Below are 16,432 nucleotides of genomic sequence, written 5' to 3'. Positions count from 1 at the left end.
CATCAGAAATCTTCTCTTTCAAGACCCCTGTTGACATTCAACAATGAAATGTCTTCACTGCTGGTGGTTGCACCAAACTGAAGAACCGTTAAATTGATTGCGTTTTATCCAAAGATTTATTTGGCCCTTTCCTTTATGAATTTGAAGTATGTAATGATGTGTGACTGTTGAAGCAAGACGCATAAAAGTGACACAACCGGCCAACTTTGTTAATTTTTTTGCCGCTATGCAGTCCAAATACTAAGAATACAATCAGTAAAATTATGTCACGTGTACTTCCGCGGATAGTTTGCGCACATATTAAGTTGAGTTTATCTCTGTTGTTTGTTTGTCTAAATCTGTTTTGACAATCTACATTACCAAATCCTCTTGCACAGAACAAACATCTGATCCAGTCCAGAAACAACTACTTCTAAAAACTTTTCAAGTGGTTCTTTAATCGCATACACATTACAAGAGCAGTTATAATAGATATGAGCATATATTGATATTGTCATTATCAGTGTGAATAATGAGAAGCTTAAATTTTAAAGCAAAATGGCAAAGCATACTGATTAATAATAATTCATCTATGGATTGCAAGCATGCTCCTTCAAATTACTATAACAGAGCATCTTTCAATGAAAGTCGTTTTCCTAACGATTTTGCTTTTGCGATCGTGTTTTAAACATTATTTTTTGGAACAACTCAAGCTCAACAAAACTCAGTGTCAAATCTCAGCATGCGACGTGCATAAATACACTGAGGGAGGGCATTAAAGAAACAGAGTTCCATCTTGAGGCGCAATGCGCTTTATCAAAACGGAAATTGTTTAGTCTGGTGGAAGATTTGTAGTTTAGGTTGGCCTTTAGGTATATACATCGCCTTTCATCCAAGGTTATATTTTACCTTGGTCTCTCTAATTTTAATTTTGAGCTTCTATTTTAGTTTTATCCAAGATGTGAGAAAGTGGCATCAACCCATGGCATTCTTTTACATTCTAATATTTTCATCTAATCTTGGCAGATGCCCAGGAAGTGTCAAGTCCAAGTCGATCTGGGTTTGATGTGAAAGTCCGTGATGTCGTTGCTGATGACGTAATATCTGCAACTGTAGAAGTCACACTGAATCGTGATGCTGACATCGTTCGTGGCGTTGTAGACAACCTTCTGCAAGACTGTGACGCAATTCATGACGTCATGGAAAGCATTTTGCATGCCGTTTGCTCGACGTTTGATGACGACATCAAACATTGCGTGGTGTCGAGTATCCTTGACGAACACAAAGCAACAACAGTGACCAGTGACGTCATTAATGACGGCGTAATAATAGGCGACTTAATGCGGGAAATGCTGGATAACGTTGAAAGCGAATGCGCTCCACTCGTCCCTGATGACGACATTGAATTCAAGGAAGGTACGTAACGATGACGAAACGTTTTGTGACGTAATATGGTTGACTTACAAAGCAGTATTTGCAAAAGCAAGGCTTGACGCGCTGTAGAAGAGAATTATTATTCTGCGCGGCCGTTTTAAATTCTTGATGTTTTGAACCCGCAGAGCTGAGCTCGTTTGAACAAGAGAAGTCGAAGAAAGCAAAGAAGAGAAAGTTCTTATTTGACAGCATCATGTGAGTCTTCTAGTTGTAATCCTATCGCTAACATGATTGGTCGATTCTTTTCACACTGTTTCAAACATGGTTAGTGACGAAAACATGAAGAGACGTTCAAGCCGAGTGAAGACTTGGACAAAGAAGAAAAACGAACAGGTACGTCATAATGCTTGATTTGATGCGCAAATCCGACAAATCAGCGTTCATTCTAGAATCTCTTTCAGACGCCGCATCCGCGCACTCCGGATCCGACGACGACCAGCTACAAGGAGAAGATCATCCAGATTCTTCCGGAGCATCTTCAAAGAGTTCCGAACCTGGATGCCGGAGAGGAGAAGACGCAGACGACAGGTGAGGAGTTGCCATGGTGATCCTGTCGATCGTGTCTTGTTTGTTTGACTGACGCGGTCAAAGGTCGTCAAATTTGAAAATTTGTCAATGATTCCGACACTTTTTGGTTAGTTTGTTTAAAGTTGAGAGTTTGTATTGAATAAAATTGAAGAATTTGGCGACAATTTTCAGTCAGACTTGTAATTATGAAATCTGGCCTATTCCGATGTTGAAAAGTGAGGTCAAATCAGCTACAATAAACTCGTCACAAGTTGCCAAACTACTCGCTCACCCCTTTGGGTACAAGTGGGTGGTAGTTGAGTGCAAGAGTTTGACGTTTAATGGCTGGTTTTGGGTCTTTCTGTCACTAACTTGACCAACTTAGCTTCAACAATTTCGTTCAATGTCTGACGATTTCGCAGAATCAAAGCAAGAAAACATCACGAGTGACGGGAAGTTTTACGCTGACGAAAGCGATGACGTCATGTCGTTTATCGAAGCAGAAGACGGAAATCTTCTGATCAATTTGATGAAACGTTTTTGTCGACTTTTGGCACTCAAGGTAAATTCATTTTTAATCGGCTCAAAATTCTTTCTGTTTGTAGATTTTGATTTTACTGGAATGAGCTGACTTCGATGAGAAACTCACGGAATATTTTGCGATAAAAAAATCACGATTTAACACTTGTATTTGCTCCAGACTGACCTCAAGTGGCGGGAGGGGACCAGTGAGGTCTTGTTGAAAGTTTTCACGCGAAGCCAACCTCACATTATTCTGCCCTGTCTTGATGACGTCACGAACAACGAGTAAGCCGACTTTTCATCGACATTATATATTTGTGAATTAACATATTTAATTCTTTGTGTTCGGGGCCTGGTTGTACCTACCTTACCTTAATTACCTACCTTAATGCCTTCACCTATCTCTTGTTATTTCTCTCAAGATATTTAAAGTTTTGTGCGTTAAACATAAAATTGAACTCAAAATAAAAACTAAAATTAAAAAAAAATTTGAAATTTTTGCAGGTCATTCAGGGTCGATCTTTTCACGCTTCTCTGTTGCGTAGAATGCCAGATCGATTGCAACTGCAGGTCAAAGCAGTTGAGGGACGGTGAGAGTATTCGCTGATTTCTGCATAACCTATAAAATTTGCCATCTCAACAATTTATAATCAAATTACTGCGCGGTGTTTCCAGAATGTGGCCACAACGAGCTTGAGAGTCACCTGGAGTATCTCTCTGCTGCCGCCAGCGATGAAAATATATTTAGAATAAAACATCTTGGAGGTCAAAGCCGAAGTGACGCGTCCCTAAACCGAGACTGGAAGAGTTTTGCAGTGAGATTTCTATGGGCGAGGTCAAAGTATCGAAACAGTCTGGACCAGACTCAGGCCACACTTTTCGATGTTGAGCTGTGCAGAGGCACGTGACGTCACTTGCGATATACTTACCGACCCTTTGTCTTACTTGGAATTTGTTGCGTCCAATCCACCTCGATTGACGTCACTATTATATAGACTTCTTAAACTAACCTTACTGAGGTGATTAGAATTGCGTTCAAGTATGTTCATAACTTACGTAACTTTTAGATGTCTTAAACCAAGTTCGAACTAACCCATTGTCTGATGAACCCTACGTCATAGAACCTGCTGATTTTTACGTCATAAACCTCCCCAATCACCGATCCCACTCAGCCATATCATTGGCTGCGATCAACGAGAGAATTAAATCGCTTGAGAGGTTGGTTTCAGCTTGGTTTTAATCTGATAAGTGTTTACGTCTAAGCTGTGCGGTTTGAAGGCAGATTGCTCAACCACGTGGTAACTAGGAAGTGTCGACTTTGTCTTGACTTGTCGTTGTGTTGCGACAAAGGCGTCACGCACGAATTATTTCACTATGTTATGTGATTTCGTAGTGATCTGTGCCCTTCAAACTACTAAAATGAAGTTATTTGCGAGTCCATTTTGTTTCCAGAGCGCAAGTGCTGGTAGACACGAACAAATGCTTTGAGCAGGAATCTTACAAACAGGTCATCCTACTTCTCCAACCGACCATTCAGAAGACGACAATTCGCATCCCCTCGACCAATCACAATCGTCCCAGGCAAATACGTCAGCTACTAGTCTCGTACCAGCAGCTTCGTGATCACAGCGGCGTTGTCACGTCATCGTGCTATTTACTGCAAGAAGTTATCGCCAGTACGATGGACGCTGCACGCAATAAGGTGATTGTGACGTCATTATTAAGAATATCTATGACATCATAATTCAATCGAGTCTGCTTGCAGGTGAAGAAGAAAGTTCCTGAAAACGAAGTTTCTCCCAAAACGAAACCAGGATATGACGCATTGAAGCAATGGAATGCTACATTACACGTCCTATTACAAAGTGCTTACCCTTACATGACGTCACTAACATTGACATCACCAGTTTTTTGATTACGTAGAAGTGACGAAGTTTTTGTTGTGTTTCTAGTCTTGGAGAAGACCTTGAACGCCAAATCGGAGTCATTGGCTGACCTGACTGATGACGAAAGGACGCTGATGACGCAACGCATGTGTGACGTCATGCATTACGTATTCAGCCGTCTCGACGAAGGCTATAGCTTCTCCGATACGCCGCTTGTGTGGATAATATTATACAAGTGAGTAGTAACATCTGCGTCCGACAGCATGAGCGTGATATGTTTATTCACAGCCTTGCTCAGTGTGTAGTGCCACGCCGTAGCTACATTGACGCATATGAGGTTTGCTTCTATAAATTTCCCGAAATTCTAGCTCGAAACATTCTAGTGCAAATCTACATTTAACAACGCGCTTAACCGCGGAATTACTTGACGTATTTGCCTCGGTGAAAAGTTTACTCGGACCACGGGCTGCATTGTCACGATATTCCGCTCTGCTTGACACGATGGATGTGTTGTTGACTTCGTAGTTTTATCGATTGGTCGATGGCCATGACCTAAATTATTTTCTGACAGAATCCTTAAATACGAAGAACGCCAACTTGACCTTTTGACCTCCGGTTTACCGGATTCCTTCCACATGCTCCATACCGCCCACGAGTGGATGGGGGAGAGAGGTGAGATATCTGTTATGTACGTACGACGTCATAGATAGTAATGCGTCACTTTTACGCAGGTTTGTGCTGTTCGCTGGGTGGTGCACTACTGAGGTTCTCCGTGTCCGAAGTCAAAGAAAGATTTCCTCGGTTTGCTGATTTTTTTTGTTGAAAAAGTTGAATGTTTGATTCTTGTCTGAATATTTTCCGCAACGAAATGATGATTCCATAATACGATCGCTGATAAGAGCGATATACAAACGTAATACTTCAGGTCACATCGTCGGTTTGTTGAGTGTTTTGTGTTGACGGAGTTAAATTTCATTTCGAACGTTTTGCAGTTTGTAATTGTCATTTCTTCTGAATTAAAAATCTGAATATAATTTACCAGGGTTGAAGCTCCTGGTGTTAAAGAGGAATTGAAGATCTTCCAGGAGCAATGCTTCGCTTGTATGTTCGGATTCCCTGTCAAGAATAAGATGAAGAAGATACAAGATCACGGTGTGAAGTCAGTATCTACTTGGCTATGCTTTTCACTAGACTTAATTGTGCTTTTCCACTCTCATACCATTTGCTCATTCTTTGTTACAGCATATGTTCATGTATTTATCTTTATTTCATGTGTTTTCCCGCATGTTATATTTTTCTTCAAGGTCTTGTTTGTCAAATTCCCGAATTTTAAGCACGCCATAGACATCATATCATAACTCTTTTCATTACCGCTGACTTTGCGTCTGTTTTATCCCTATACTCTCTATGACATCACAGACAATTACCTTTGACTTGGGCGGACGGTGTTGCTTTGATCAAATATTTTCAACCCGAGGTGTTGCCGGAGTTTGACAGCTTCAAGGCGAGCACAGTATCCCTTGAACTCACTCAACTTCTGCTGCGGATCGTGCAACTAACTCCCAACAACGTGCAGGTACGTGGAGCTCACTTCAGCGCAAACTTTGAATGTTTTCACCAATTTTCTTCATTGACTGTAAACTTTTAAGTGGTCGAATATTTTTCTTAACTGGTTACACGTCTGCCCCAAATGTAAGCGCGTTCATTTAAAACTAAATTCTTTTGTTCGAGCCACATTTCTCATCTCTATAACTCCCTATCAGCGCAATGCAATGCTGTGAGGAAGTAGCTTCGTTCATAAAACCTTCTCATTTGTCAATTTGCGTCAAACACGAATTGTTTGTTGATAATAATTCTTATTGTCGAATAAAAACTCATCGAAACTTTTCAGCTTTTGATACCAAACTCTGAAGCTGACGTCAACGCTTACATAGAAGGCGGTTGTGACGTAAGCATGACGTTGCAGCCATCGCCAGAAAGTCGCGACTTGCATTTCCTGGGCAACGCGTATTACCTGTTGGCAGATTATTACTTCAAAAATAACGAAATGAACAAGGGGGTCAAATACTACCTGCACGATATCAGAATAAATCCTGACAGGTAACTAGGTTGTATGACGTCACGATGCTTCTAATGACATCATCATCGTTGATTGTAATGGGGTTGTTCGTGTTTCAGGTTCGATTCCTGGGCCGGTTTGGCTCTGTCAAGGTCAAGTCAGACCGACGAGCGACTACGGTTGTGTGAATCGAAGAAACCTCAGCATAAGGTGATGACGTAGCTTGGTGCCGGTGACATTTAACACAGGAAACTGCTAAAGACTGACTCGCTGCTAGCAATCAAGCTCTGTCATTGTCAATTGTCTGTGGCGGTTTTTTAGTGACTGCCTCCAGTGAGACTTGAACCCGCGCCGTCTAAGGTTATGTTCTTTGTGTCTCGCAGATGAAGGAGAGTGGCACCGAGAGAAGGGGAGTGGCGGCGATGGCTTGCTTCAAGAGAGCTTTGAGTTTGTCGACCAACAGCGAGAAGTTGTGGATAGAATACGCCTCCCTCGCCTACTGGATGCATTCCATGTACTCGAGGCAAGTCACATTCTCTTCATGAACCAGTGTTGCCATTTTTATTTTTATCTTTGTGATTGTCTGTTCCACACAACGCAAGGACAACGATTTATGAAATTTCGAAAATAATTTGTCCGATTTCGCAAAATTTTTAATCAAAACTCGATGTTGGTGGCAGGAAACAGAAGCGGAGAAGAATTTTCTCGGTCGAGGACGACAAGAAACGTCAAGAAATGCTGAAAATATCCCGGATGGGATTCGAACGTGTTCTTGAATGTGAGGTATTAAACAGTCATTGTGACGTACAACGCCGAAAGCAGTTGTCGCAACTTGGCGTTGGCGTCTATTGTCATTTTGTTTGTTATGTCATAAAGGCTTTGGTTGACAATTGTTTTCAAATAAGGGAGAAGAGGTGTTAGAGGAAGAATGGTTCCTCAACTATATGCTGGGCAAGATAGCGGAAAAAGAGGGAAAACCGATCCAGGTTTATCTGAGATTTTATCAAACTGCCGCCCAACAACTTCACTTGAGACACGCCAAGTATGAAATAACAATGTTCATTGTTTGTGTGATTTAATTATTTAGAAAATCGTTGCTACAACTCGCTTAATTAGACATTTATGTCGCCACCGATTTTATTACGCAAAGTCTTCAAGCGAATCCCATTGGAAGGTGAACTAACTTGTAGGGACGTAACAAATATGATGACGTAAAGCATAGGTCATAAGTCGAAGGTTGCGGGTTCGAATCCAGCCCATGACACTTGAAATTATTTTTTCCTTGACAGATACCCGAAGAAGATCCAAGCCAAATATGGAAGTGTCAATGAACTCTCGATAGAGGCGCTAGAGATCCACTTTCGCATTCATACGTCCATCATGAAGTACATATTACGTCATCCTGACGCATCCTCTGATGACGTGGCATATAGCAAAGGTTGTCTGCATGACCTTCCCAACAACATAGTTGCGTGTACGTATGACGCGTAGTCTAGAGCTATGAAGTTCACTTGCAAGTTTTCTTTCCAGATTTAGTTGAAGAAATGTCCAACTCGCCTTTCGCACTTCGACGCGAATTGAAGCCAAGTATTGTGACGTCACACGACCCGGAAAAGGTATTAAATTCGATAGGGACTTTACTTGAGATCGCAACATTCTTAGTGAGTGGAAAATAGTTTTGTTTGAGTCTATTTTTGTCTCAATGATGTTTCCCTCCATTTTCACTCAGATCGGACAATCTTCTAAGTTGGCTGTGACGTCACAATCAAGCGACCTCACAATGGGTTCATTATTACCGGACAATATCATGCAAGCTCTCAACATTGAAGAGTCGAAGACAGGTTTGTAGAACACCTTTTATGACATCACAATGACTTTTGAGCATACACTTGAGTATTCTTCACTTTAGATGAAGACACTCAATCCTCGGCACACTCACCAATGCCAGCTAGCGGCGAACCATCAGTGGTAGCATCGGACTCTAGAGAGCAGTCAAACTTGAGTGTTCCTGGCAACCAGTCTGCAATTCAAACTTCTCCTAGCAACAAGCAAGGTAAGTTAACCAGATTGCCAAAATTTAAGCATTCTTTCAAATTCTTACTTTGGAAAACTTAAACGATTTGCGTGGTAGGTGACGTCACACTTTTGAGCGAATCGTTGCGAAAAAGTGCGGAAGAACGTCATAAAGCGAATTGTGAGGCGATAATAGAAGGTTGTGAGAACGCATTGCGCGTGTGCGTGAGAAGGTTCCCGCAACACTACAAGGCAATCTACTGGCTGGCCCATCTGTACGCGCACCACGAAGGAAGGGAGGTATCTTAACTGTCTTGCTGAATTTTTGTCTTAAGTGCTATGGAAAAATTTGTGTTGCTGCTTCGCTTAGTTTGAATAGGTCGGTTATAGATTTCATTTCTTTACCGCTCCAATCTTTTCCACGCGATTTTTCTCAAAATATCGATTCCCTTTGCAGCATCTGGTGTGGTCACGTGATTTGCTTTACGGTTCGTCGTCTCCGTGGCAACAGTTACGTCACATGCCGGCACCGGGCTTGCTGTCGGACCGGAACAAGACGAACCTCTTCAACGGAGTTTGGAGGATCCCTGTGGACGACATTGACAGGTCGCTTAGATCTTTCCTCTCATGAACCCGGGTTTGGTTCGGTTAACAAAATGCCCCTTGCCCCTCCGTTGGGTTAAATCGAGGCGGGATAAATTCTTGAGTTTAGTTTTACGTTTCCTGGCTTTATTTTTAAAACTCGCCCCTCCTAGCTTTGTAATTTACTTAAACATCGGGAAACTCGATCACGAAGCAACATACAGATCACGTGTTTGTGAGGCTGTATATTGAGGACGAAGGTTATTTTTGCTTAAACTCTAAAACATCATTTTTTTCAGGCCTGGAAGCTTTGCTGCTCATCTCTACCGCTGTGTGTCGCTGTTGATTGAGGTTTTGCGTAAACTACGTCACAATGAGGCATTGTTACACATACATAATTTGTTGAATCGAATTCCAGAATATGGCAAGTAAGTAGCTCGATATACTGATAATTAGGGCAATTATTTTTCGACTTGTCAAAAAAAGTCAAAATTTATGTTTTGGTCAAAATTTTCTACAATTGCGCTAGGCCTAGCCTAATAGTGTACCGGTAACGGGCAATTTGTCAAGAAATAGTTTTTTAGATTATAATTTGTCAAAAATTTCACTTTTTAGGTCAACATTTTTCGTTTTTTGGGTCGAAAAGTAATTGCCCTACTCATAATACTGTTGCGGTTTATAATCATTTTGAAAACGATCCAATTTTTATAACTTTTTCTTCACGTAAACGAGGTCGCATGGAAAGTCATGAAATGTTGTTTATCGTGAATATCCGCCCAGACCCGGACTATTTGACCGGACCTGGTACATTATATAAGCTCGGTCCGGTGCTGCACGTCCATGGTTGCAATCGCTCTTTGTTCAGGAAAAGTGTCCAGACAAGCAAACTTATATTTTTGTTGAAGTCGTATTTTTAAAAGGACTTGTTGGTATTTTTCCATGACATAAGCGCCGGAGATTTTCTTCATTCCGTGGTTTGAAATCGTTTAACGCTGATGGTCAATTTATGCTCCCGCGTCAATTGTCAGTCTGTGGCTTTATTACTTCTTGACGCCACGAAATCTAATAAAAAGCAAGCAGAGTAAGAAACAATGGAATATTATTAAAAATTGGCCCTTTATGACGTCTGCATTGACATTATCCGGTACTGCCTTGACTTTCTTCTAATAAATGATTTGAAAGATCAAGGTTATAAACACTCGGACGGGATAGAGAAGTTCATCTTTCCATAACCATTAAATGTATTTCCAGCGAAATAGCCGCACTACCCTTAAGATAGCGTCGTAAAATGTATTTCTGGATAATGTGATTGTTTGGTAATTGTGTATTTACAATCGGTGTCACGTGGTAGGTACGATTTCGTCGTTGCGATTAAGATTAGGGCCCCATATGTCACTGCTACCTGCAACTGCGTAACAATCATCTCGTATTATTACGTCATCCGTCAATTTCTTACAATTGCCTTTGGTTTGCAAGGGCGTCCTTGGAAGAATGCGCTATTTATGGAAAATCTCCAATCAAAGCACATTGTGGTTGTTATTATATGCAGGAAGCATGCTTGCGTGCTATTTCCAAGAAACTCTTTTGTAACTTCAAGTGAAGTTTTCTCTTAAATCATAGTTGGACGCCTCGTAACAAGCTTGAAGCGGCTTGATTAAGAATTGAACTGCGACTGTTTATGGTTGCAATTTAATCCTCAATTTGTCGTGCCAGAAGCTTTCATTGATTTCAATTAGAGATTCCTGGCAGCAAACTTGTTATAATGCTTTGGTCAATCTTTAAATATCTTCACAATTCGTCTCAATTCGATGGCGTTCGTGAGAATTTTCTGCCAGTTTTTGGTTATTTTCGTTCCAATAGCGCGATATAACTTTTGTGACGTGTCCAAGTCGCTTTTAAACAAAAAATTGTCACGCCTACTTGCGGTAAATGTCTCTGTTTTCTCATATTTTAGGGATTCTAATTTTAAATCCCAAAATGCCGACATTTATTTTCGATTTCTATATCTGTTCACTTACTTGCGCCATTGTGATGTCACATAGACGCTGACGTCGATCGATCTTATTTGCACAATGATTGGCGGCTTCGCGATCTCTTTATGACGTCAAAATGTTGTCCAACTGTTGGGGCATAATTTCTCTCATGGATATAATACTGAGAGCTTATTTTGTTTTCGCTTAAACTTGTCTATGACGTAATCATCGATCGCGTAACAATGTTAACAATGTTACATGGTTCCAAATTTTCACGATAATTTGTGTTCGTTTATCGCTTGAACGTTTGTTTTAAACTTCTTCCACATTCCTTGAAATGCTTGAAGCACGTTGTAGCCTGGTGCTCAGTGATGCGGAACGCGGATGCGCAGTGGAACCAGATCTATTCGTTTCGTGACTTTTAAAGTCTAAATATAACGGAGCTGGCTGCTGCCCACGGCGGTACGACTGTGACAGATGTCGCCGAACAATTGAACATTTCTTTAAATTGGACTCAGTTAGCGAGTAAACTGGTCGGTTAATTCTGCGAAAAATGCTGACGGATTGGTTCGTTGGAATAGATCAGCTAAAATCGATTATTTTATTATAGCATATTTATTGCTTGCTGGGAGGCTCTAAACTCGTTGGTTTATGCGCGCAGCATTTCTGAAAGAGATTGTTAATTCCAACATGGTTTGACTCCTGTCGTAATCCCATTAAACCTTTCCCATGTTGTTAATTGAGGAACTGAGCCGCGGTGTGGAGTCGGACAGTCAATAATTCATAAAAGGTTGCTGTGACGTCTAATATGGACCAGGCTCATTAATTTCTATCTCCGCCGCTTCGCTGCTATTTCGAGACCGGGACGTAAACAGAAGAGCGGGTGCTGCAACCTGCTGTTTTCTAACGTAGCACCCTGCTATTGCTTGCTGCTCATTGGCTGACAGGCTGCTGTTGGTGACGTAGGCAATAGGAGTTTAGTTTTTCAGTAGAGTGAGCGGCCGATATAGATATTTTCCAGGAATGATACCCATTGTTTTTTTAGAAAAGAATATGTATAAAGATCGGTTTGTGAGGGCGGGAATAGCGCGAGAAATTCTTAACATGTGCTCAGTTAAAACTGCTATTGATCATATTGCTGTGGAAATTTGTATTGTTGTTGTTGTTATTCGCTCGCTATTACTCTCTCTTTTCTTCTTTGTCTCTCTCTCACCCGCAAGTTCTCTCTCTTTGTGCTTCTGTAAGGTGACTCCACGTATGTGCGGCTAACCAGTAACCACTCAGTTGCTGCTGTAGCTGGCGCCTTAGGTGGTAGCAGGTTTGCGAAGTGATCTTCTACTGTTTAGCATAGCTAGCTGCAGACATAGTTGAGTTGTATCTGCGCTTATAAACCAATGCATCAAGTGTTTGTGCTGTATGCGACAGTTACTGCAGACAGGTTATGGTCTATTTTACGGAGGTTATCTAATATCTATTGCGTCGTCTAGTCGTGTTTTGCGCTTCAGTGAATTGCTGTTTTTCAAGCTGTTAATTTTGAAACATGTCCGTACTAGATTATCAGATTATTGATAAGAATCTCATATACTTCAACACAACAACTACTGCTTTGTTATGTAATAATGGTTTGTCTGGTGCTGATTGTTCGTTCACACTGTTATTATCTGTGACGTTTGAATGGTACTCAGTATGTTTTTAACGTTTGGTCCTATTGTTAACGTGTGGGACCGTAAAACACCTTATTGTTATTTTTTCATGCCCATTTTGCAGAAAGTGCTTGTACGGAGCCGATATAGACGTCGAACTGAGTAATTTTTATCCAAATGTCAACTTTTAACGAGTTTGCGGCCATGCTATACATGCACCGCCCAAATCTTGCAAAAATTCCTACTATTTACTTGAAATGACGTCACAATTCCACAGGTTACTGCACAGGAATGCGTTAAACCCTAATAGGCGCATGCTATGCAGCTAACACACAATAGCTTTTGTTATGTAATAAAGCTTTGTCTTAATGATTGTGGACGGTTGAGTGGATTTTACGTCACATCCTGATTCCAACTATAAATTAAGGTAGAAAGTCGTGACTTACGTGTGGCTTCACAATCCGGTATATTATGACCGAACAATGCAAAAGTTGTTGTTAAATTGTTGAAGCAGCAGCTTGGTGTTCCGAATACTCAGCTTTAACCACAATTGTTCAGAGCGCCCGTTGCAACGGATTGAGCTGATCCGCTGACTTCTATACCCACAGATTATTTCAGATTGAAGCAGGACTTACGGTTTTGTGGTTTTTCGCTTCAGCAGATAGTAATTAATTGCACACTGTCTGTTGCACCAGCATTGCTGCCTGCCTTCCACATAACTTATGAGATGTCGATGCACATTGCCGTTTAATAACACGGGTGCAGATGAATTTATTCGATCAGTATTGTAGAAAATCCATTAGTTCAGAAAGCATTTGTTTTATTTTTCGTTAGAATTTGCGAAGTAGTTGTAAAACTAGACATCTCTTCAGCTTTCCCTTTAGCGTCCACTTAACCATGCTTTTCACACTTTTAACTACTTCTATGAGCGTACAATTGCCAATTGTGAGGAAAACAATCGACTATTATGAAGTCGAGCACCCTGCTACAGACGTAGTATATACACACAGCATTTACAAATTGGTCTTTTGTTACATCATAGGAAGTATCTTCGTGAGGTTGACAGGGTAGGTCTGTCCAGGATATCGCTGGTCTACTGCAGAGCTGTCCTTCACAGGAAGATCAAAGCTTTGAGAACATCCGAGTCCAGCTGCCCTAATCTGGACCGTTTTACCGGTATGTACTCCCCTGTTGTCTTAGTACGAATGACTGACGTCATAGTTTGTGGAAAAGTGACGTCATCGCTCTGTTTAACTGAAGGAAACTTGTGTCACAACCCAAGTATGGAATTAGACTAACAATGTTCATTATTTTTACAGGTGTAGATAATATCAGAAGTTTAACAGATACCGAGGTAAGTTAGTCAATAGCTTATGACGTAGATAATTAATTTAACCTTTATCGTGCGTTTTGGAATGTCGTAGTGCCTATGGTCACGCGATTTGCTAAACACAGAAATCGTATTTTTCCCATGACGTAGCAATTTCTCACTGACCTCGGTTGAACCTGATGGTTGATGATGATTTTGGTATTTTCTCTGAAAAATCAATAAATTTCTTAAATTTGAGTCACACGACCAGCTTTGGCGCTGGCACAGGAAGTCCTAACCATTTAACTTCTTTAAATTGGAGCATTAACTTGCGTCGGCGCGCCCCATGATTATGCGACATCTTTTGAGAATAGTTTGCGTATTAGCTGGCTTGCTACATGAAATGTTTCTTGATTGTTTTTAAACTGACCGTATTTTGCACGATACCCTCCGCACGTTTTCTGCCCACTGTAGCAGACCTACTCAACGTGGTTCAACCCACCTACCACCTATCACGCAACCTTCACTAATTACATCCGGGTTTTATGTAAGTGCGGGGAGTAGTTGGTTTTTTGAAACCCGGAAACCAGATTGGACCTTCTCAAAATTGTGTTAGCAGCTTCGTTAATTGATATCTTGGGTAGAATTACCACACGTGCTTATTGTGCGTGTTTGCCGTTTCACTTTAGTACTAGACATGTGCGCACGAGCTCCTTATAGGCTCAATTACCACGAATATCAGAAAATATTTCACTTTTATCGGAACTAAGGAGCAGAATTATTTGTATTAATAGCTTCTAAGTTAGTTGTTGTTGAGTTAAATTTTAGTTATTATTGTATGTTGTTTAACTTGCCCAGAGGTGGTCATTAAAAAGTGCGCTCACCGGTTTTGTTAATACCTTCATCTTGTCGAGGCAAACACTTTAAATTCCTACAACCGTAGTCGTGTCAATATGATTTCTATCTTTGCACTTGGCAAAAATTGTTTCAGACAATCAACCGCAGTTTCAGGAATTTGAGTAAATCTATTTTAAAACGTGGTTTGGTTGCTTCAACACAGATCTAAAGCAGAAAAATGTCCGACAATATTGACTACTTCAACTCGGCCAACAACAAACTCGGTTTTAAAACATCAAAGCTTAATGACGACATAAACAGCCTTTGTGACGAATATGTAAATGACCGTTGAAGATTTTGCGAATGAGCAATTTTCATGCTGTTGTTGCTATAGCTACGTGACGACATCTGGAAAGCGAGGTAACTGGTATGAGGTCGGGGGCATAATGTGTGGAAAAAATAAGGAATTTGATGTCGACATTAGAAGCAGTTACGTTGCTTTCATGGCCCATTGTACACCTTATCTGCTATTTACCCCTTTTCCTTTATGAGCGTCTTATCAAATTGTGGGACGTGGTTATCAGTGCCAGTTAGGTTGATTGTTACAAAGGGATCGCAATTGTTAACGCTCGCTCGATTTAACTGGCCGTTGTAGCGCGCGTGTTAAAAAGACTTTTTCGTTCGTCATATTTTGCGCGGAGGCATCTAAAAATAGAATTACTGTTTCCGTCGAAGCCAATCTACTTAAGTAGAATGTATCGTGCGCACACACACGCAGTTCGCATTGCTGGTGCATGTGAAAAAGCTAAACGGAGTGATTGAACGATTTGACATGGGGGGTAGAAGGTAGGTATTTGTGTGAAAGATCTCAGAAAAACCAAAGCGTTAGTGAGATTAGATTTGGTTTATTGCTTCCAGCTAGCAGCCTAAGCAGGCCCATTCCACTGTCTGTGTATATTTAGAGCATTTGGCTGGAACATCGATTTGCAAAGGAGAGCTTGTTCATGAAAAAATTTACTTTATGGGAATCTAATATGGACAGTATATCTGTATTAGCTTGTGATAAGCTGCCAGCTGTATATTCAAAATAACAAGGCAGTGTTATAGTCAACAACGCTATGTCAGGAGCGAATCAAAGTGCCTCAGGTTGTTGTTACTGTTGACACAGGCAGTTTAGTGGTAGGTGCTGGTATTGTAGCTCAAATATTGGGGCTGCATAGCACAATGATGTAATTGGCTTTGTTCTTTTGTGCTGCCGGTCGTATTGTTAACTTGTTTGTGACGTTGCATATTCGTTTGTGATACCATAGGCGTGATAGTCTACTTTCTGTTACACGTAGGGCTAAAGTAAGTTGAATTTTAGGTGAAATGTTGTAGTGTGCCGGGTTACTCAGGTATATGTGTAACCAGACGATATTGTTTGCCAGCTACGTTCCACATTTCTGTGGAATGTAGGTAGTAGTTAGCCAACAGCAGATCTACACTTAATCTTTACAACAAACGGCAACCGCTTAAACTACTGCCGAAACAGAAATAACTAAAAATACTACATCCGGTGTAATTAGTGACGCTCTAAACTCACTGAATGTGTGTGCGCTGTGTTGCTAGTGACATCCATTAATTTGGACTGGGTATTTCCAACCAGATTTCACCTCAGATGTGCTACAGCGCGTTGTTGACAGCGATGC

The 16,432-nt window shown here is 40.9% G+C and overlaps 1 protein-coding gene across 1 annotated transcript in view; it reads left to right on the top strand.

The window, feature by feature from the left end:
• LOC143450804 (calcineurin-binding protein cabin-1-like) overlaps window positions 1-16,432 on the top strand; it is a 30,643-nt gene that overhangs the window by 9,767 nt on the left and 4,444 nt on the right. Inside the window, exons 10-39 of the mRNA XM_076951510.1 lie at window positions 1,006-1,395; window positions 1,539-1,608; window positions 1,683-1,746; window positions 1,815-1,941; window positions 2,343-2,482; window positions 2,621-2,727; window positions 2,947-3,032; window positions 3,118-3,342; window positions 3,510-3,660; window positions 3,895-4,144; window positions 4,208-4,307; window positions 4,395-4,563; window positions 4,900-5,000; window positions 5,060-5,129; window positions 5,371-5,487; window positions 5,748-5,904; window positions 6,220-6,428; window positions 6,507-6,597; window positions 6,771-6,910; window positions 7,068-7,170; window positions 7,293-7,429; window positions 7,677-7,825; window positions 7,918-8,003; window positions 8,117-8,228; window positions 8,297-8,440; window positions 8,519-8,700; window positions 8,858-9,006; window positions 9,282-9,410; window positions 13,641-13,774; window positions 13,918-13,952. Of these exons, the coding sequence (XP_076807625.1) occupies window positions 1,006-1,395; window positions 1,539-1,608; window positions 1,683-1,746; window positions 1,815-1,941; window positions 2,343-2,482; window positions 2,621-2,727; window positions 2,947-3,032; window positions 3,118-3,342; window positions 3,510-3,660; window positions 3,895-4,144; window positions 4,208-4,307; window positions 4,395-4,563; window positions 4,900-5,000; window positions 5,060-5,129; window positions 5,371-5,487; window positions 5,748-5,904; window positions 6,220-6,428; window positions 6,507-6,597; window positions 6,771-6,910; window positions 7,068-7,170; window positions 7,293-7,429; window positions 7,677-7,825; window positions 7,918-8,003; window positions 8,117-8,228; window positions 8,297-8,440; window positions 8,519-8,700; window positions 8,858-9,006; window positions 9,282-9,410; window positions 13,641-13,774; window positions 13,918-13,952 (4,124 nt within the window). The remainder of the gene's footprint in view (window positions 1-1,005; window positions 1,396-1,538; window positions 1,609-1,682; window positions 1,747-1,814; window positions 1,942-2,342; window positions 2,483-2,620; window positions 2,728-2,946; window positions 3,033-3,117; window positions 3,343-3,509; window positions 3,661-3,894; window positions 4,145-4,207; window positions 4,308-4,394; window positions 4,564-4,899; window positions 5,001-5,059; window positions 5,130-5,370; window positions 5,488-5,747; window positions 5,905-6,219; window positions 6,429-6,506; window positions 6,598-6,770; window positions 6,911-7,067; window positions 7,171-7,292; window positions 7,430-7,676; window positions 7,826-7,917; window positions 8,004-8,116; window positions 8,229-8,296; window positions 8,441-8,518; window positions 8,701-8,857; window positions 9,007-9,281; window positions 9,411-13,640; window positions 13,775-13,917; window positions 13,953-16,432) is intronic.

The sequence above is a fragment of the Clavelina lepadiformis genome, chromosome 3, assembly GCF_947623445.1.
Source record: "Clavelina lepadiformis chromosome 3, kaClaLepa1.1, whole genome shotgun sequence".
NCBI classification, from domain to species: Eukaryota; Metazoa; Chordata; class Ascidiacea; order Aplousobranchia; family Clavelinidae; genus Clavelina; species Clavelina lepadiformis.
The sequence above is the reverse complement of the archived record's forward strand: the minus strand, read 5'-3'. Positions and strand labels throughout refer to the sequence as shown.